At 38.6% G+C, this 21861-nt stretch overlaps 1 protein-coding gene across 1 annotated transcript in view; it reads right to left on the bottom strand.

Annotated features, from left to right (window-relative positions):
- Window positions 1-21861, bottom strand: part of slit1a (slit homolog 1a (Drosophila)) — a 166908-nt gene that overhangs the window by 39459 nt on the left and 105588 nt on the right. Inside the window, exons 5-9 of the mRNA XM_051651126.1 lie at window positions 19339-19410; window positions 19172-19243; window positions 18791-18862; window positions 14215-14378; window positions 12464-12608 (exon numbers count right to left, since the gene is read on the bottom strand). Coding sequence (XP_051507086.1) covers window positions 12464-12608; window positions 14215-14378; window positions 18791-18862; window positions 19172-19243; window positions 19339-19410 — 525 coding nt within the window. The remainder of the gene's footprint in view (window positions 1-12463; window positions 12609-14214; window positions 14379-18790; window positions 18863-19171; window positions 19244-19338; window positions 19411-21861) is intronic.

A 21861-nucleotide genomic window follows, 5' to 3' on the forward strand; every position in this document is an offset into this window, starting at 1 on the left:
TAATGTCACTTGTACATATTTTTCTGTTTCAGAGAGACATGCTTTACCCCCGTTTCATTTGCTTCATGCTTCAGAAGGTAATCGTTTTTAGAGAATAACATGTTTTGCATTGTTGAAACTTTTCAGCTCCATTTTTTTTATCTTCTTTTCTTTTTTTGAGGGATTGGCTTTGCAGTAAATCCACCCAAAGAGGCTCAAATACAGAAGACAGTGGTATTCTTTTTGAGTATTGTATGGTAGTGCCAAATATCTAGAATTTACATTCATGAGACTTGATTTAAGTATGGAATGACCCACTGTTGAAATGCAGATTCACTATTATTGATGCCTTTTCTTTCACCTTTAGGGAGGCACTCCTCAACAGAGCAACATCACTGAATGGTAAAAGCTTTCTCATCATTGATTAAAATGTTCCTCCTTTGCAAGCTTACATGGTGCAGACTAAAAAACAGACATCAATGGAAATAAATGTTGCCTGTACACTTACTGATGCACATTACTTACTCCAGATAAAAAGTACTTATAAATATTTTTAAGCCTGATCATTAACCCTTAAAAGGGAAAGAACTTAATAATACCTCATAAATTAATTTATGAAAACAAATTAATGTATTGCTATTTTCTAACATATTATCATTATATTTTTTAAACATTTACTTTTTTTTCTTCAACATACTGCTTTTGTTGACAATTTTGCAGCATGTCAAAGGTAGGAACATTTGCCGTGAGGTCAGTGGATTTCTCACAATGCTGTCATATTACTATAAATTTAGATTGTGAATTGATGTCTGAGTTTTAATACAGTCACATGACCTCATTATTTACAGGGACTCTATTTTCAATAATTTTCACAGAAATTTGGCCAACTTACTGCTCCTCGCTTCAGCCTCAAATACTGTATCACCCAGGATACAAAAACCTTTATAGGTTTTTGAAGGCATCACAAGAGTTGTTATACTATTGAGAATACTCCTGTAACCAGATAAGATTTGATACTGAAGTTGGTAATATGGCAATATTTGAATTGCATTGTTTTTTTTATTGCAGGTTTTCTGTGAGGCCCAGTTAAAGACTGAGAATTACAGATGTTGGCCTTAACCTGTATTAGCCTGGACAGACATCTATTCCAGTCCTACCTACACCACACAAGACATTTTTCTGAATTTTGAATTCTCTTCAAAATTAGATGTATGCAAATATAACGAACTGCAAGAGCAAAAAACTTGATTGAGTTGCAGAGAATCCCTTTGTAATTAAATATTTTTATTGATTAATATATACACCACAATATATATACACATTTCACATTCAAACCCCACCCTGACCCCCAACAAACACCCCTGTGGTCCCACATAATAACACACACACACACAAACACACACACAAAAAACAGAAAACAACAAAGAAAATATAATAAACACACATAATTAAACTAAACTACACTCTCCACATCCCCTCCCTGAGAGTCCCCCCAAAAACTAAATAATTGCCCCATTTCTTAACAAATAAGTCCAAAAACCCCAGCCTTCTACTTACCCCTTCCTTGAAAGCAGCCACCCTCCCCATTTCCACACATCACTCCGAAAAAGAGGGTGCTCCAGCCGACTTTCATCCCCTTAAAATTATTTACCTGCCAATCATGAGACTGGCCAGACCCCAATTTTTTATGTGATTATCCCCCAAATTTATGACCGCCCATCACCCAAAATACAGAATTTGGGACAATGTAAAATCTGAGTGCTCAAAGCGTCACACATACAACTCTGAACTTTCAACCAAAATTCCTGAATCTTAGCACACCCCCAAAAAACATGGGTTGTGTCTCCATCTTCTGATTGGCATCGCCAGCAGGTGGGTGTGTCTTTAAGACCAAGCCTATATAATCTAGAGGGGGTCCAATAGAATCTGTGTAATATCTTGAATTGCATAAGGCGCACCCTTGCATCTCTAGATGCAGACTTGACATTTTTTAGAATCCTAGCCCACACTTCCTCCTCCAATACCAAGTTTAAATGTTTCTCCCATAATCTCTTGATAGAAATTAAAGCTCCATCCCCCAGACTCTGAATTAACAGGGAGTAATACACTGATGCCTCATGACCTTTTCCAAAAGCAATAATCACCACTTCCAGAGTATCTGCCGCTTTAGGGGGGGGTGTGAGCTACTCCCAAAAATGTTACAGAGCAAGTGGCGCAGCTGTAAATACCTATAGAACTGAGATCTGGGAATCTCAAAGTGTTGAACCAAATTTTCAAAAGATCTAAACACTTCACTCTCATATAGGTCACAGAGTGTAGTAACCCCCCCTCACAATCCATTCTGACCAGCAGAAAGGGGACCTTTCAATACATAATTTGGGGTACAGCCATATGCTCGAGGCAACATTTAAATAAATGTCTGAATTAAACACTCTGGACACTTTTGTCCATGCAAATGTGAGATAACGGGGTGTAACTTAACTTCTCCGGTTAATTTGATAGAAAGGCTTTGCAATGGCAAAATAGGGGCAATAACTTCCTGTTCAATACAAAACCAGGGAGGGCTCTCTCAGGTAGAAGCGACCACTGAGCCAAATGTCCGAGACCGAATGCATAATAATAACACAAAATCTTGGGTAGGCCTAGCCCACCTTTGTCAATCGGCCTATGTAACTTATTAAAATGTAATCTGGGACGTTTACCATTCCAAATGAAGGACTTCGCTATACTATCAAATTGCTTGAAATAAGAGAGGGGGACATCTACAGGGATAGATTGTTACATTTTAGTTACATTTTTGAGTACAATTCATTTTAATAAATGTAACCTTCCTTATCATAGATAAATGTAATGAAGCCCACCTACTGACATCGCTCGAAAAACTTTTAATTAAGGGGTCAAAATTAACTACCTAAATCAGACAAATTTGCTGCGAATAAAGTGCCAAAATACTTAATGCCCTGTTTGGGTCACTGGAAAGCGCCCGTCTGGAAAGCCGTTACTGGGCAGTACGCTGTCAGAGCCAAAGCTTCAGATTTAGACCAATTGACTCTGTATCCTGATATAATTCTTTGGAGGCAAGGTATAGGTCTAGTGGGGTCGGAGACAAATAACAAAATATCATCTGCGTAAAGCAAAAGCTTATGGCCATACCACCCGCCACCACCCCTGGAAAATCATCCTCCTTTCTTATCGCGGCTGCTAATGATTCCAGGACAAGACAGAACAATAATGGGGAAAGAGGGCAACCCTGCCGGGTGCCCCATCCAGAGTAAAATAATCTGAAATTAATCCATTCGTTTGTACCGCCGCTACCGGGTGTCTATAAAGTAACTTAATCTATCCAATAAAAGTTTTCCTGAACCTGTATATTTCCAAAATCTTAAAAAGATAATCCCATTCTACCATATCAAATGCCTTTTCGGCGTCAAGTGAGATGACGGCAACTGGAGTCTGATCATTCACCTCTGACCGCATGATATTGATGAAGAGCTACGGCCCCGAATAAACCCCACCTGATCTATATGTATAAGAGATGTCATAACTTTACTTAATCAGTTAGTCAGAATTATTGACAATATTTTAACATCTAGCTGGATCAGGGAAATTGGATGGTAACTCTTACACTCACTTGGATCTTTGTCTTTTTTAAGAATCTGACTGATCTTGGCTTGTGTCATGGTTGGTGGAAGCTTTCCATTCTTTAATGATTCTGTATAAACTTCTAACAAAAGTGGAGCCAGTTCGGTAGCATAAGATCTAAAAAACTCGGCGGCAAAGTCATCTGGCCCCGGAGCCTTGCCTGTAGGCAAGGCCTTAATTACCTCAGAATCAAGATAATTTTTTGCTCCATCATCTGTTTAGGGATTTCTAATGGTTCCACGAAAAGTTTAATATCCTCATCAGTAGGGGGTCACGTGACACCATGCAAGGAGCGGACGTGTGAGCGATGTGCTCTGCGCACTTTGCTGAATTTTCGATTATTTTCATATTATAATCTGGTGAAATTTGTTACACACAGTTACACATTTGCCCTTTGTTGCAAAACATGGCAAAGAAGTCAAAATCCTCGGGCTTGGGAGACATTAAAAGACACTTACGTGTTCAGGATGAAAGCCCCGACAGGCCTACAGACCGGGGACTCGATTTGGATGGCGTGGCGGGAGAAGGAATCCAGCTTCAGTTGTCAACATGTCAGTGATGTTGACGAAGATTCTTGCTGACTTGGAGGATCTCGCTGTAATATGTCGATCGATCATGGCGATGGAAATAAAATTCTCCGAGTTAGGTACAAGAGTGACTGATGTTGAAAAACGAATCGATTTTCTGGAATCTTCGGAGAGGGAATTAACCGCTAATCCACCCGCGACCAAAGTTGATCTGGAACATCTCCTTGAAAAGCTTGAAGATCTTGAAAATAGAAGCCGCAGGAATAACGTTCGAATTGTTGGAATTCCTGAGCATGAGGAGGGCAGAGATATGGTGAAATTCCTAGACGAGTTTTTCCAGAGTCTGCTCGACATAACAGGCCACAAGCTGGAAATCGAGCGAGCTCACAGAGTGCCAGCTCACAGATCTGCTGAGGGAGATAGGCCCAGATCGATTCTGGCCAGATTTCTGAGATCATCGGATAAAGATCTTGTGTTGCGCCAGGCGAGGAGCAAAGGGAAGCTTTCTTGGAAGAACCATAATATTTTCTTGTTCCCGGACTTTGCGAGTTCGACAAGAGAGAAACGCGATCAGTTCAAGGAATGTAAGAAACTCTTACATCAGAAAAAGATCTCGTTTGATGTTTCCGGCCAAACTGAGAATAGAAACGAAGGTCGGTCGCAAAGTATTCACATGTCCAAATCTGGCAATGTCTTTTATAGAATCAATGACTGAGTAAACCATTGGATGTTTGTCATGTGAGTGGGCCTGACTCGCTGTACTAACTCTTGAGGATGCTGGGCGACATTTTGGATTTTTTGCGTTGGCTCTGCCAAGCGGCTGGAACTTGTTTTGTGAATAACACTTTTCCTTAAAGAAACTTTTGCATTGATAAAAGATTACTTTTGCATTGAAGTTCCCGGACAGATTGAGAGTGGACACTACGGATGACCGCAAAATATCTACATGCTGCTCACACAAAGGATGTTTTTTATGAAGTCGACGGATTATGTAAGTCATGGTATATACTTTCATGCAGCCTCCGAGTGAGTTGACTCGATCATCCGGGGAACCGGGATGCCGGTTTTGTTTCTTTTTGTATTGTTCCGCCTAGCGGCTGGAGCTTGTTCTGTTGAATAACATTCCTTTGGAACAGCTGTGGATGAATCTGTTCGTTCTCCGTGCTTATTCCTCCTGCTGGCTGTAGTTTGTTTTGTTGAGGTTTTTTTACGGGACATTGGAATGATTACGTCATCCGCTAAACTCATAACAGCCGGCTCACTGAACATTTGTTTGTCTGTCTGAGGAATCTGAACGGTTTTATATCAGCTGGAATTTGTTTTGTGGAAGATCACACCTTTAAAACAGTTCTGTGAATGAATCTACACATTCTTAGTGTTCATTCTTCCTATTAACTGGGTTTATTTTACAAAGTATTTTCTGTTATGTAATTTTGCCTCACAAATTTGTGAGGCAAAATTGAGCAATCCGATGGCAAAGCTGTCGTGGGGACTCGTGGGCGTTCATGGACCTTTTGAGTTTAGAGGGATTGTCGCCGGTTGGCGCTGTCGTGCGTGGGGTTAATGCGCACGTTTTTCTTTTTTCTGTTTGTTTTGTTCGGGGGGATGTTCGGGGGTTGATTGTTTCCCTAATGGGGAATGTGGTCTATATCATTTTGTTTTTGACACACAATTTATTTTTTCTACTATATCAAAATGTCAAATGTTAATATGAGTATACTATCTCTCTCCACATGGAATGTGAATGGTTAGGACACCCCATAAAAAGAAGGAAAGTTATTACTTTTCTTAAATGTAAGAAATATGATATAGTGTTTCTTCAAGAAACACATCTCTCCCTGCAGGAAGCTGAAAAATTTGGGAAGATATGGGGTTTTTAGTACTGGCTCAAGTAAGAGCAAGGGAGTCATTATATTGGTAAATAAACATCTACAATTCAAATGTCTGAAACAGATTAAAGATAAATTAGGAAGAGTAATTATTGTGTTAGTTGAAATTCAGGGGCAAAGGTTGATTTTGGCTAATATTTATGCACCTAACGTTGATGATCAGGGCTTTTTTATAGATCTTGAAGGGATGTTGCAAACTGTTGGCACCCATCATGATATAATATTGGGAGGAGACTTTAATATTTTGATGGATTCAGTCCTTGATCATAGTGAAGCAAATGTGTGTAAGCCCCCTAGAGCAACACTGACGCTTCACAGGATGTGTAAAAATCTTGGTCTTACAGATATTTGGAGACTTTTGAACCCATCTGGTAGGGACTATATATTTTTTTCCATCAGTCCATAAGATTTATTCTAGAATTGATTTTTTTTTTAATATCCAAATCCCTCATTTCATCTGTTGTTGATTGCTCAATTGGAAACATTTTAGTCTCAGATCACGCCCTGGTGAGTTTAGAGATGATGCCACATATAGGGAAAAATAAATCTTATAGTTGGCGCCTTAATGTGTCCCTTTTGCAAAATCCTGATTTCCAACAAATGATAAAGACTGAAATCAGTGTTTATAAGGAGACCAACTGGTCTTCGGTATCCTCTGTGGGTGTGGCTTGGGAGGCACTTAAGGCGGTTCTTAGGGGTCGGATCATACAGTGTGCCTCATTCATTAAAAAATCCAAAGCACAAGAACTTGTGGAGTTGGAAGGAAATATTAAAAGTGCAGAGGCAGAGCTGAAGCGATCGTATGTCAGCTGATGGCCTCAGAGAATTGACCCGACTGAAATACAGGTATAATACTATTCTGTCGCAGAAAGTGGAGTTTTGGTTGTTCAGGGCAAGACAGTCATACTTTGAGTCAGGTGATAAATCAGGAAAACTTTTGGCTAGATATATAAAGCAGAGGGAGTCTTTTTCTATCATTCCCTCAGTGAAATCTGCTTGTGGTGAAATATTTACCTCAGCTATTGATATTAATAATGCTCAAAAGAGTTCTATCTTGATCTCTATAGGTCCACGTCTTCATCCACTGATGAAGATATTAGAAACTTTGTGGAACCATTAGATCTCCCTAAACTGATGACTGAGCAAAAAAATTCTCTTGATTCTGAGATAACCTTGGAGGAGCTTGTTGAGGTAATTAAAGACTTGCCTACAGGCAAGGCTCTGGGGCCTGACGGCTTTGCCGCTGAGTTTTTCAAATCTTATGCTACAGAACTGGCTCCACTTTTGTTAGAAGTTTATACTGATTCATTAAAGAATAGAAAGCTTCCGCCAACCATGACACAAGCCCGGATAAGTCTGATTCTAAAAAAGGATAAAGATCCATGCGAGTGTAAAAGTTACCGCCCAATTTCCCTGATCCAGTTAGATGTAAAAATTTTGTCCAAAATTCTGGCTAATCGATTAAGTAAAGTTATGACATCTCTTATACATATAGATCAGGTGGGTTTATTCGAGGCCGTAGTTCTTCTGATAATATTAGGCATTTCATCAATATCATGTGGTCAGTAGCAAATGAACAATCTCCGGTTGCTGCCATCTCTCTTGATGCCGAAAAGGTGTTTGATATGGTAGAATGGGATTTTTTTTTAAAAGATTTTGGTAAGGTATGGATTCGGGAATACATTTATTGGTTGGATTAAGTTACTTTATAGACACCCTGTAGCAGCGGTACAAACAAATGGGTTAATTTCAGATTAGTTTACTCTGGATAGGGGCACCCGTCAGGGTTGCCCTCTTTCCCCATTATTGTTTTGTCTTGCCCTGGAACCATTAGCAGCCGCGATAAGAAAGGAGGATGATTTTCCAGGGGTGACGGCGGGAGGTATAGCGCATAAGCTTCTGCTTTACGCAGATGATATTTTATTATTCTTCTCCGACCCCACTAGATCCATGCCTTGCCTCCACAGAATTATTAACTCCTTTTCCAAATTCTCAGCATTCAGAGTCAATTGGTCTAAATCCAAAGCTTTGGCTTTGACAGCGTACTGTCCAGTAACGGCTTTCCAGCCGGGCGCCTTCATGTGGCCCAAACAGGGAATTAAGTATTTGGGAATTTTATTCCCAGCAAATTTGTCTGATTTAGTTAGAGTTAATTTTGATCCCTTAATAAAAAGGTTTTCGAATGATGTGGGCAGGTGGACTTCATTACATTTATCGATGATTGGGAAGGTTAATGTTATTAAAATGAATTGCATTCCAAAATTTAACTGTCTGCTACAGTCTCTCCCTGTAGATGTCCCTCTCTCTTCTTTTAAGCAATTTGATAGCATAGTGAAGTCCTTCATTTGGAATGGTAAACATCCCAGGTTAAATTTCAGTAAATTACATAGGCCGATTGACAAAGGTGGGTTAGGCCTACCCAAGATTTTATTTTATTATTATGCATTCAGTCTTAGACATTTGGTTCATTGGTCGCTTCCACCTGAGAGTGCTCCTCCCTGGTTTTGTATTGAAAAGGAAGTTCTTGCCCCTATCTCGCCACTGCAAAGCCTTTCGATTAAACTAGCTGGAGAGGTTAAGTCGCACCCCGTTATTTTGCATTTGCACTCGATATGGACAAAAGTGTCCAGAGTGTTTAATTCTGATATTTATTTAAACGTAGCCTCGAGCATATGGCTGAACCCTAAACTATGTATTAATAAGTCCCCTTTCTGTTGGTCAGATTGGATTGTGAGGGGAGTTAATACACTTGGTGACCTGTATGAGGGTGGCGTATTGAGGTCTTTTGAAAATTTGATTCAACATTTTGGGATTCCCAGATCTCAATTTTATAATTATTTACAGCTGCGCCACCTGCTCTGCTCTGTTTTTGGGAGTAGCATACACCCCCCTAGAGCGGCAGATACTCTGGAAGTGGTGATTGCTGCTTTTGGGAAGGGTCATGAGGCATCAGTGTATTACTCCTTGTTAATTCAGAGTCTGGGGGACAGAGCTTTAAATTCTCTTAAAAGATTATGGGAGAAAGATTTAAACTTGGTATTGGAGGATGGAGTGTGGGCAAGGATTCTAAAAAACATAAAGTCTGCATCTATAGATGCAAGGGTTCGCCTTATGCAATTTAAGATTTTACATAGATTTTATTGGACCCCCTCTAGATTGTATAGGCTTGGTCTTAAGGACACACCCATCTGCTGGCGATGCCATACTGAAGATGGAGACACCATCCGTGTTTTTTGGGGGTGCCTTAAGATCCAAGAATTTTGGCTGAAGGTGCAAAGTTTTGTGTGTGATGTGTTGGGCACTCAGGTCTCTTTCTGCCCCAGACTCTGTATTTTGGGAGATAGGGAGGTCATGGATTTGGTAGATAAGTACATGAAGGACTGGGTTTTGACCGGTGTAATGATTGGTAGACAGGTTGTTTTGAGGAGTTGGAAGTCGGATGGAGCACCCTCGTTCCCGGAGTGGTGCGCGGAGATGGGGAGGGTGGCTGACTTTGAGGAGGGGTTGAGCATTAGGATGGGGGTTAGGGAAACTTACAATAAGAAATGGGGCAATTATTTATCTCGAGGTGGGGCGGTGAAGGGAGTTTTTTATTTTTTATTATTATACTTGATTATTGTATGTTATTTTATGTTGTTGTTTTAGTTTTCTGTGTGTGTGTGTCTATATTCTATTGACCACAGGGGTGTTCGTGGGGGGGTCAGGGTGAGTTGAGAATTTGTAGGGGGAGGGGATTTAGTGGGGGTTTAATGTTAAAAGTTTTTTGATTCATTATATAGATGTTGTTGTATTTCTTGTGTTAATTTATGAATCAATAAAAAATTTTAATAACAATATCCTCATTAGTAGACAAAGACGTGGAACTATAGAGATCAAGATAGAATTTTTTAAAAGCATTATTAATATCAATGGCTGAGGTAAATATCTTACTATGGAAGAATATAAAAATGTCTAAGGTTCAGAACAACATGAGGGTGTGTGTACGATGACAGCATTTTAATTTTATGGATGAACTAACTTTTAAAATCTGTAAAATTGACACTACGTTTAAATTCGCCTGTAATTTGTTATTATACATCCATTTGTGAATGTAACAGTGTGAAGGCGTTTTTTCAATAATTGGCTAAGTATTAAGTTTTATATACTGTAGAAAAAGTTAACTCAAAAGAATTATGTATTTGTAAATGTATATTTTGTTTAAATAAAACGATGAGTATCTGAATGTGCTGTGTGTTTAATAAAGAGTACCTACTGTATATAGGCTGATTTATTCATTTTTAAGTATTTGGGATTTTAAAAACAAAGGTTTCACCCAACTGAAATCAACGTCATTTCAAAATGAGGTAAGCAAACCAATTAGATTGATTATACATTGAAAATGTGTTGATTCTATGATGTCGTCTCACCCAACTGAAATCACCATCATTTCAACGTCAGGTAAGCAAACCATTTAGATCGATTTTATGTTAGTTTTTAGTGGCGTGAATGGCATAGATTCAATATGACTTTGATGAGCAAAAAGATGCGGAATCAACGTTGTTTCGATGCCGCAAGAGACATTGATTCTATGTCGGTTTGCTGTCTGGGGAGGTAATTAACAGGCATATTTAATACATTGATTAAAGAGTTTGCCATTTTAAATGACTGTATAAGAAATTATTAGTATATATACAATGTTTAACTGTATACTGAATACACTACTATACTGTATATATTACTTAATAGTAATTCTTGCTAAAATAGTTTGAATTTCCACATGTGTGTGATTACTTCTGTGCCTGGATGGAATGACCAGCTGGATATTATTTGTTATTAAACATCAGTAATTCCATAAAATCATTCTCTTGTGGCACATATTTCAAGAGCATCAGTTGCACTGTTAAAGTCTTTCTGTGAGCCTTTGAACGTCATTAGCGTCTGTATGGGGCTGGATGTGTTTTCAAGGGTCTGGTTTAATGGCACACCCTGCAGCTTTAATTTCCAATATTGTGAAGAAAACAGTTGTATTCAAAGTCTCGTTTTAAAACAGGAAAGTCATTTGTCGGGTTTCTTTAGTGCGTTCCAAGCTGAGGCCAGCAATTGTTTGACTTAAACAATTTGAGAATTTTCTTTCTGTTCAAAAGCAGTGCACTCTGTGGGAAATATAGAAACCCAGTTTACATTCTTTGGATTGCAGTGATTCCAGACAGCACATTCCTGCGGCTCTTGTGTTCCGGACTGTTCTGTTCGGTCTATTTATATGTGTTTAAATAAATCGACTGTATATGTGACTATAATTAAGAGATCACAAGTGGTTTCAGTTCCTTCTCAAATGTCTGGGAGCGATCAAATACATCATCCCTGCACTTTATTACTCTTTTATCTCACACCGGACTGTCATAAATTATATTACTGTCATTATATTATGTCTCTCTTAACAACTGACTATCAACCGACAGCCTGAATGTCAATACAGTACAATACTGTACATTCTATATATATACTTTTTTCATATATATTTTAATTTTTATTGAATAATGTGTATCTATATAGTATCTATATAGTAAAAAAAAAACAAAAAACAAAAACAGCATATTGTATACTGTGCAATGTATGTTATTATTGTATATTGTTGAGTGTAATTGTGTATAACAGATGTTTAAATTGTGTTGTGTTAATTTGATGTTTTAAGTTGTGTAATTATGTATAACAGATGTTTAAATTGTGCTGTGTTAATTTGATGTTTTAAGTCGAGTTTAATTATGTATAACAGATGTTTAAATTGTGCTGTGTTAATTTGATGTTTTAAGTCGAGTTTAATTATGTATAACAGATGTTTAAATTGTGTTGTGTTAATTTTATGTTTATTGTAGATTGGCGTATGTCTCATCACTGTCACGACTGCTATGTTGATCGGAACTGCACCCAAGAATTTCACACACCATTGCACTTGTGTATATGGCTGTGTGACAATAAAGTGATTTGATTTGATTTGATTTGAGTGGTGCATTCTTCTTTGTGTGTGTGTATGTATGTGTTCAGGTATTCCTTACGTTGTGGGGACCAAATGTCCCCACAAGGATAGTAAAACCTGAAATTTTTGACATTGTGGGGATAATCAGTCGGCTTATAAATTATACTAAATGTATACATTTTTTGAAAATGTAAAAATGCAGAAAGTTTTTTGTGAGGGTTAGGTTTAGGGGTAGGGTTAGGGGATGGAATATAAAGTTTGTACAGTATAAAAAACATTATGTCTATGGAGAGTCCTCATAAAACATGAAAACCCAACGTGTGTGTTAACATTATTAACAATAAGGTCTGTGGATGATGGCAATAAAAACATTGCACCGAAGGAAAGAAGATGAGCATTACAGACACAATTATGCACATGTATCTTAGGAATTATGTTGTGTAAAACTCAAGAACTGAGAAGCTCAAACTCACATCTCTGCCATGCTGTCGGGCAGGTTGGCAGGAATCGCTGTCAGTCCTTTCCCTCTGCAATCCACAATATTATTACTGCAGGTGCAGACGGCCGGACACGACCCAGCGGCAATACTACATGACTTAGCAGCATTTTCAGACTGGCCTGCAGTGAAGAGGGACATTTGGACTGTAAATCAATTAATTGAAATGCATAAAACTATTAGAAAACCTTAATTATTTCTTCATTCATCTGCATTTGTTAAATCTTATCGACAAATCACACAAAGATGAATTTGAAAATAAAGAAAAATATTGGTTGCTACCAAAGAGGTAGGGGTAGGGTGAATCTCACAATGAGGGTTACCATATAGACAAGTCCCTAACTGATGGCCTGACTTCTGCTGGATACTCACCTTTCTCCTCTGTCTTCCTCCACCTCTCTAGCCACCTCCCTAACTCCTGATGACTTTGCCCCTTTTTTCACTGACAGTGGCAAAGTGGCAACTATCAGCAACCAGTTCTCTAGACACACACAGCCAAACAGCACTCACATGTAATTCTTTGCTCTTTCTCCTCTCTCACAGAGACTGGTGCTTCCAATCTTCTTCTGTCCAACCACCCTATTACCCGTCGTCTTGCCCAATACACTCCCATCTTCTACAAGATATCTCTCCAACAATGTTACCAGCACATACATCATCAACACCTCTCTTACTACTGACATCTTTCCCACCACATTTAAGCAGGCTCGGGTAACCCAGTGCTCAAAATACAAACGTAACCCTACAGTAGTAGAAAACTGCAAACCAGTATCTAGCTTAATATTCCTATAAAAAACTTTTGAGAGTGTTGTATTCAGTCAAGTTTCTGCTATTCTTTCACATAACTACTTGCTGAGTGAGACACTAGATCCTCCTGTCCACTCTTTCTGAACAGGGAATCATAGAAACTGCACTTCGCCTAACAGGCAGATCCATGAAGCTTCATGGAGGACTGTCTAAGTTACATTAATTAACTACTGGCATGCCACAAGGTTCAGTGCTTGGCCCTTTCCACTTCTTGAAATACACAACATCACAGGCCTCAATAACAAAGGCACACAGCTTCTCCTGAAATGCAGATCTAACTGCCATTCCAGCCTGATAACCCCATGATCTCAGTTTACATCTTTGCCGCCCTTTAAGATATCTCTGTCCAGATAAAAATCACCACCTTCAGCTGAACCATATGAAGACAGACTCCTTGTCGTCCCAGCCATCCCTTCAGTTCACCACATCATTACTGTGCAGCCGGGTTTAACAACACTAACAACACTGGGTGTGTGAAAAACCAGGGCAACTGTGAAAACTGATAGATTAGAAAGGACAGCCTTTATTATGTAATTTCTCTTTCTTTATTCAAGCTGTCAAACCACAAAAAAAAGCAAACTTGTTACAGAAACATTGCTTTTACACAATTTATATCCTAGCCTAGGCTTCAGTCAATAGTAAATGTCCCTTGAATACGATTTTTTTAATTTTTTACGTTTTGTTTTGGGTCAAATTTAATGGAAAACTAAATGAGTGGTGCTTGGTGGCTGTAATAAATTTTAACAACCCCCTGAGTCGTAGCTGTGTGCTGAACAGCGGTGGCAGTGCGCTTACATTCATAGAACACAATTTTTTTCGCATTTTAGGATGCTCTAAGTTGTCCGCTTGTCGTGTCCGGTGTGATACCCTTAAGTCAGATTAGCCATGGCATTTGTTTTGAAGGCTTGGGTTTGAAGTTACCTGAACAGGTGAACTCATGCTTCTGGACCTCGGCTACATTGAGTCCTCGCAGGTGAGCTGGTGAGCTGCACTGGGTGAACAGACCGATGGTTGGCCGCTCCCGCAGCCACTGGGACAGCCAGGCAAGATGACAGCCACAGTTCAGGTTATTGGAATGCAAACGGCTGAAGATGGAAAAATTAAAACATGAATATTAAGGAAGTACTTCTTTAGCAGACACTTTTATTGAAAGTGACTTGCTTATGACAAACATAAACTACAATGTGAATGAAACGGCATGTGTTAAAATTGTTCATGTGGTGATGGGGGCGTGGCTGAGTGACATCTGTAGAGAGAGCGGGGAGAGGAAGAACTAAGGATTGACACCTGTATGGGAAATTATCTCTAACAGCTGTTCTGTGTTGCAGCGACAGCTGGAGATTGATAAAAGAGGCAATCCAAACCGCAGGAGGAGGGAGAGTGAGACACACACAGCACTGTTTACGTCTGTGCATTTATGTTGTCCTGAAAAGTAAACCTTTTGATGTTAAGCTGAAAAGTGTGTAAAATAAAGAATTTACGTTGGACATTTACTAGGGGTGTAAATCAGACAGTTCATCACAATAGGATCTTATATTGATTCTCTTGGCCTGCGATTCGATATTTGCCGATACTTCAAAATCTGCCGTGATACGATTTCGATTTGTTTCGATACAGGGCCCTGCGATCGATATTCCGGTATTATGTGCCTATTTGTGCATTTACATTTTTGGCCCTCATATGCAACCAAAATATAATTTGAATATTTTATTGAGCTCTCTGAAAAGTGCAAATTTAATATCCACATTGGGACATACACAACAAAATAAGGTAGTTCAGATGTTGAAAAAAATATATATATATATTTATAGATAATAATATAAAAAATAACCTCACACACAACTGATCATCACTCGTTTGATGACAGCTTATTTTTCAGTTTAGTCCAATTCAAAATACTTACATACCCATGACTTGTTTCCAACTATCTGTGCTATCCGCGGTTTTCTTGGCTACAACTTCCACAGTTGTAATGAAAAATTCTGTTAACTGGGATAAATGTTAGTAAGGGTGTAGATGTGTAGATGTGTAAAGTCTTATAACTGATTCTAGTGCTGAGCAGGTGATTTCTCTTTCCCTCGTTAGTGCTGTTCAGAATGTCGACATTGTCGAGATGTTTCACATGGTTGAACTTCTCCGTGGTACTTTAAAATAGCAAATTCTCATGTAAAATTCAAATGGGTCGCATGTGCAACCATATCGATGGAAGCCCGAATTAATCTCACATGTTAGCCGCTCTGCGTTTGTCACAAGAGCTCACATTTTAAGGAGTGCCCGGTTGACGCGCGCACTGATCTTGTCACTGGTCTGGAGCTCGCATTTCACGGGAAGCTCGGTTGACGCGCGCGCCCTGATCCTGTTACTAGAGCTCGGTTTCGCAGGAAGTCCGGTTGACGCGCGCACAAGGATAGCAGAGCGCAATTTGGTTTCAAAGAAGCCGCGCACATCCTTGTCCCACATGAAAAGCGTATTTAGCGCTCATAAAGTGAAATGAATGTAATAAGGTTTCTTCATCGCCTGACAGAAATGCGTACGGACGTGGCTGACATGAGAGTATTAAAATAAAGGTGCATCTTTAAAAAAATATCTATATCGATATTTATGCGTTGTATCGATAACATTGGATCGTCGTTGGTTACTGGATCGATGCATTAATCTAAATCGAAGAATCATTACACACCTAACATTTACCCGGCCCTCGCTTCCTCCACGAAGAGAGCAGAGATCTGTCACAGTTCACAAACTGACTTTCAACATATTTGCACATTTCATAAATGCATTGTGTAAATACATATACACAGACAATACATGTTTATTTCTAAGGTGATTTGCAGCTGACAGTGGTTTCTGGCATTTCACCAAGACTGCAAGGAATGAGCCTGTGGATGTTTATTGCTGTTTATATGTGCTAGACTGCTAGCTAAGATGGGGTGCTCTAACCACCATGCAGTTGCTCTATAACACATCATATATAAAATCATATAAAAGCAGATACTATTCAAGTAATCCCCTAAATCAAAGCTATGTTATTGTAACTGAAATTGAATGAGATGAATTTAATTAGACTGATAAGGTTGATCGAAATAAATAAATTAATGTATTCACAGAAAACAATGGCATAGTTTCTCTCATAGAGTGAAGGATAATAATCTAGGCTAACGAATTTGTAACATGTTTTTTTTAACTGTAAGTAATATATATATATATATATATATATATATATATATATATATATATATATAATAATATATAATACAGGGCCTAATTTACGGTAGTCTCTGTTTTCAGCAAACATGAAGAGAGAGGTCACATAATCACAGATTTATTTATTTTTTTCCCCCCAATTTGGAATGCAATTTTAAGTCCTTGTGGTCGTGTAGTGATTCGCCTCAGTCCGGGTGGTGGGGGCGTCTGAGACCGCCAACCAACGCATCTTATCACGTGGCTTGTTGAGCACGTTGCCACAGAGACATAGCGTGTGTGGAGGCTTCACACCATCCACCGCAGCAACCAAACTCAACTCACCACGCGCCCCACCGAGAACGAACCACATTATAGCGACCACGAGGAGGTTACCCCATGTGACTCTACCCTCCCTATCAACTGGTCCAATTTGGTTGCTTAGGAGACCTGGCTGGACTCACTCAGCATGCCCTGGGATTCAAACTAACGAACTTGCGAACTCCAGGGGCAGTAGCCAGCGTCTTTTACCACTGAGCTACCCAGGCCCCCATAATCACAGCTTTTTAAGGGAGCTTACTGAAGAGTCCATCGCAGATTTTTAGGGTTGCTAAGATGAAAAACAGGGCAGCAATAAAAAAATGGTCTAGCTACGCCTATGAGCGCTATGATTATTGAACGTGTTATGCAGTTATACCCAATTGAAATTAGATATACATGCCAAAAGTGGGTGCCAAAATGTAATAGGTTATAATTGCTAGTTGTTTTTTTTTTTTGAGGGGGGTGTTACCTACCCCAATCTCCCCTGGAAACTACGCCCCTGGGTGGGGCCATATGATTGCATTTCTGTAGTGGAATCCATTAATAAAAATGGATTAGCTATAAAGCGCATCTTTTTGTGGAATGTGCGAATCAAAATAGGCTGCAAAATGAATCTAACTTACTGCAAAAGGCTGGGTTGTCTGTGCTTAATTATGATCAATTTGCAATCCCACACAAAGAGAAGTATACCTGATCAGCAGGTGCCAGCGTGTAATGGTATAGCCTTAATTATAATTCATATAATTAATTATAATTCAACCACAAAATTATACACACACAGACACACACACACTTTTACTCCCTCCCCCATAGTATTTTACCTAATATTTTGGGTCAAGATACCCCCGGGTGCCATCTTACCCCAAGGGTACAACTCTAATTCTATATATTATATTATATTATATTATATTATATTATATTATATTATATATATTGATATATATGATATATTTTTTCCTCAAATCTAAGTTAATTATTCTGCCCTTAAGTCTCCAGTGAACAAATATACATACAGTATATGTTTTGCTATTTGAAAATGGTGAACTGTGTGTTTATATTACATTAAATGTTAAAAGTGAGATACTTTAATATTCAATGTAATATAAACACACAGTGTGAAATACGGAATGCTTACCGATATACATCAACTGACAAACACTGTAATTTATTAATAATAATAAAGAAAATAAGTCAAGCAAGATTCAAACCTGTGCTCTCTCACAGTCTCACACTGAAGGCACAGGACTTAACCTCTGAACCACAATCATTCTACTCTTAGACTATATGTCTATAAAGTCTTATCCCATCTAAGGTGAAATTATAAAATCACCTCTGCTCACAAGTGATTACCCATCTCTGCATTTTAGTGGAATACTGCAATGGATATTAAATATTTTCATCATATACCCTCATTGGGGGCTGAACTTCCTAAGACTGAATTCCTAGAATCGTCCCTGACAAAGAGGTGCAAGCATTTCATTTGGAAAGCAGACTAACAATATTTTTCATGTTAGTAGAAGTGAATAGGCTATATCAAAGTTACTTCACACAGGCACATTTGTTTGGCAGCATTGAACTTGTCTGGTCTGACTCAGTTCATTGTTGATTGGGTGAGAAGAGTTCAAACTTACTGTCTGTGGAAATCAGCGGGAGGGATTCATTATACTATAAGGAAAACGCCGTGTGGCAATCCAAATGGCGTTTAAAGCGGCGCTTTTCACACACAGGAAAATGCCGTGAAATACGGTGTTTTTAACGTTTTTCGTGCGTTTTTTATGCCATTTTCAATCACTACGGCGTATTTATTGCCATACATGGGCCACCGCGTTGTGCAGAACGCGCCACAAAACGGTGCCGCGATATGCGGAAGGGGTCCGCCCCTGTTCACAGTAAACTATCCTTTCTGACTCTGAGCACATAATGTTTGAGATTGGCTTGGGTGGTGTGTGTGCATACATAATTTGTGTGTTATTTCTGTGTTGTTTGTGTTACTCACAAGGTCCTCAGCTTGGGCATGTGATTGAAACTCGACACTGGAATGCTGCTGATGTTGTTGTTGTTCAGCGTTCTGCAAAATATCAAGAAGATCATTAACAACCAATCATGCCCCAGGATCATCATTTTCGACAAACGTGTTTATTTCAGGTATTAGTTCTTTATGAATGAGTATGGTGAAACTGCCTCTGATCAGTATAAGACTGTCACATTTAAAACACATAACATTGCACAGGTTTATGATGGATGGTAAAGACTGAGTGGCTCTCTTGTTCATGTCACATGTTGGTATTTTGAGACTCTATTAAATTTATGAGTGTCTCTAAGGTAATGAGATGGAGGCAATACGTTAGGTGTGTGTGTGTGCCTGTGAGATACTTACAGAACTTCCAGACCGCGTAATGCACGGAAAGCTCCGTCCTCAATGCAACTGATGTGATTCTTGTCCAACTGACTGTTAAAATATACAGTGAAACAAATGTTCATAAAATTCACTGTTCATATAGTATTGTCTCTTTTACTGTAGTGTTGTGTTTGAGGTTTGCTCACAGGTTCTTGATGTCCGTGGCTCCACGGAAAGCCTTTCGAGGAATTGCCTGGATGAGGTTTTCACTCAAGTCTCTGCAAAAACACCATATCCAAGATAATAAGGTGGCTGACATTTCATTATGTAATGCATGTAATTTAGAATTGACATAAACAACATTAATTACATAACAGTTACACACATCAGCCAGTAAAATCATAATGAAACTAATATGCTTTTTTGAGTTTTCTGTTCCTGAATACACAACGTCAAATCTTCATGGGAGGCTTCAGGAATACAAAAAAATCACTCATATTATTCAGAAATCATAAATAATTCAAAAACTATTCTCCCAACACAGACCAGCTCTGTTTTTACATTAGATGCATCAAAGCATCCAGTGTTAAGACACTCCAGGTGAAGGATAGTCTAATGACCATTAAGGCAAGAGCTCTACTGCATCTGTCACAAATGTCTTGCTTAAATGCATTTATAATGGCTGGTAAAAAGTTACGACTCTATGGACCAGCAAATAATTATCAAGACCTTATTTTCTACACTTTTCATTGTGTTGATAATTGGTTTTAGTTTAACTTTCATTTCATTTTATGGTTTTTATTTAGCACTTCCCTTCTCTTCCATTCAGATCTGAAAAATTAAATAAAAAATTGTGCAAAGACGTAAATGAAGTTGTTGCATATTGTTGCATAAGGTGTATGTGTCTTTCTTGTCTAAAATATGATAGTGTGCACTAAAAAAGGATCAGCTTCAAAAATAGAATTAGGAAATGATCAAAAAATCTAAACTAATGGATACAGACATGTCTTAGGCAGTTGAAAATCACCATCCTAAATCCTGTTAGCATGCTTTAAAGTGATCTTCTGCTGAGTACAAAGGTCTCAGGGTAATCTGAGTGGATTTCACGCTTGTGTTTAAGAGGCTAATTAAGTCTCTCTGAACACACTAATGAGAGTGCTGGGAAAAAAATACACAGTGTCTTCTTTTCTCTTCCTTTCTCTTATCACTTTCAAACATAATGCAGTAATTATTGTAACTGGGAGTCTTTAACTGGAGTCTTTGAAATAGAGCTTTAATTGAGCTTTCTTCTGTAGAGTACAAAAATGTTTTTTTCCGAAAGACCACCACAGACAAATAAAAGGGAATTTATATCTTGTGTTGTTTGTATTGAAATCTGCTCATTCTAGGTTTAAAGGTATTTGCATGTATACAAGTTTTTGCATTAAAGCCAGAAATGTCTCAAAATTAACAATTGTGAGTGGGTTTAAAGTAGGCAGGACTAATTGTTTTGGGTAGCCGTGTTGGTTAGAGTGCTTGGCTCCAAGGGACGTGTCAAACAGGTGGCACACTAGTTTTCAGACCCTCATTATAAAGAGTAGCAGTCACTGCCCCACTGATCTCATCAGGGCTTCAAAACCCCCTATTTTCATGGTCCGAAGGTTTGTGAGGCTAGATATCAATTTGCTATTTTTCGTTGTTGAAGATTTCAAGAAAACACTTTCAACACTTTTAGTTAAACTTGTTAGAAATGTCATTTAAAAGGACCAACTGTATGAAGCACTGGGTTTGGTTTTGGTCACCCAAACCAGTAATAATATCAGCCACAGCAAAATTCTCATAGGCTTTGTTCACACTGCACACAATTTGTTGGTTTTTCACATCTTTAGGACTGATGGTCCACACAGTCATTGTTCAGACAGTGTAGTCAGTTTTCAAGAGGGTTGATATTGAGAGATGCAAGCTGTCAACATGGAGAGCATAGAAAGAGAGGATGGAACACAGGACTAGATAGAGGAATAGATTTTTTTAGCAATTGAGTTCACACTAGGACCATAACTGTTTTTGACACCTGGGCAATATGACCCGCTCACTTAATCTCTCTATAATTGCCTATTAATCATGTTTATGATTCAAATGAAAATTAATAGTTGTTTATTAAACATTTATAACATTCGAGTGTCTCACAAGTTGAAAAGTGTTGCATGCCAGTCGGACAGTGTGCATGTCAACATACAAACGAACACTAACCCCCATAACCTGGAATCAATTCAAGCACTGTTTGCATATCAGTGATTTCTATTGCATTTGGAAATATATTATTAGTTATCAGTAAACTATGTATTACCACTTAACTAAGGGATCCAGGAGCGGATTTAGGCATGGGTGACATGGACAAGTATTCTTGTTTGTTTATAGTGTCGACGTCATGTAACTTTCAGTAGCTGAGGCACCTCTATCTTTCATTCCATATATATTTTTCATTCTGTAATACTGTAATACTGAATGCTACTTTCTGTAAGACTCTGTTTACATGCACTTAAGATTTTTTTTATTTTCAGAAAGCAGCGTTCTGTAAAGTCATGCAAGCACGGCTGTTTTCCATAAACCAATTAAGGGGTCAAGAGAAAGAGATTAAACACACCTAGGTTTTCTGTTGAAGAATGTGGCTCATGTGGCCATGTAAATGCATAAGCGGCGATAGGTTACTGAAGAGTGAGCATGTTCGTATGCGCTCTGAATAACCAGGG

This window comes from Myxocyprinus asiaticus, chromosome 23 (genome assembly GCF_019703515.2).
Source record: "Myxocyprinus asiaticus isolate MX2 ecotype Aquarium Trade chromosome 23, UBuf_Myxa_2, whole genome shotgun sequence".
Lineage (NCBI taxonomy): Eukaryota > Metazoa > Chordata > Actinopteri > Cypriniformes > Catostomidae > Myxocyprinus > Myxocyprinus asiaticus.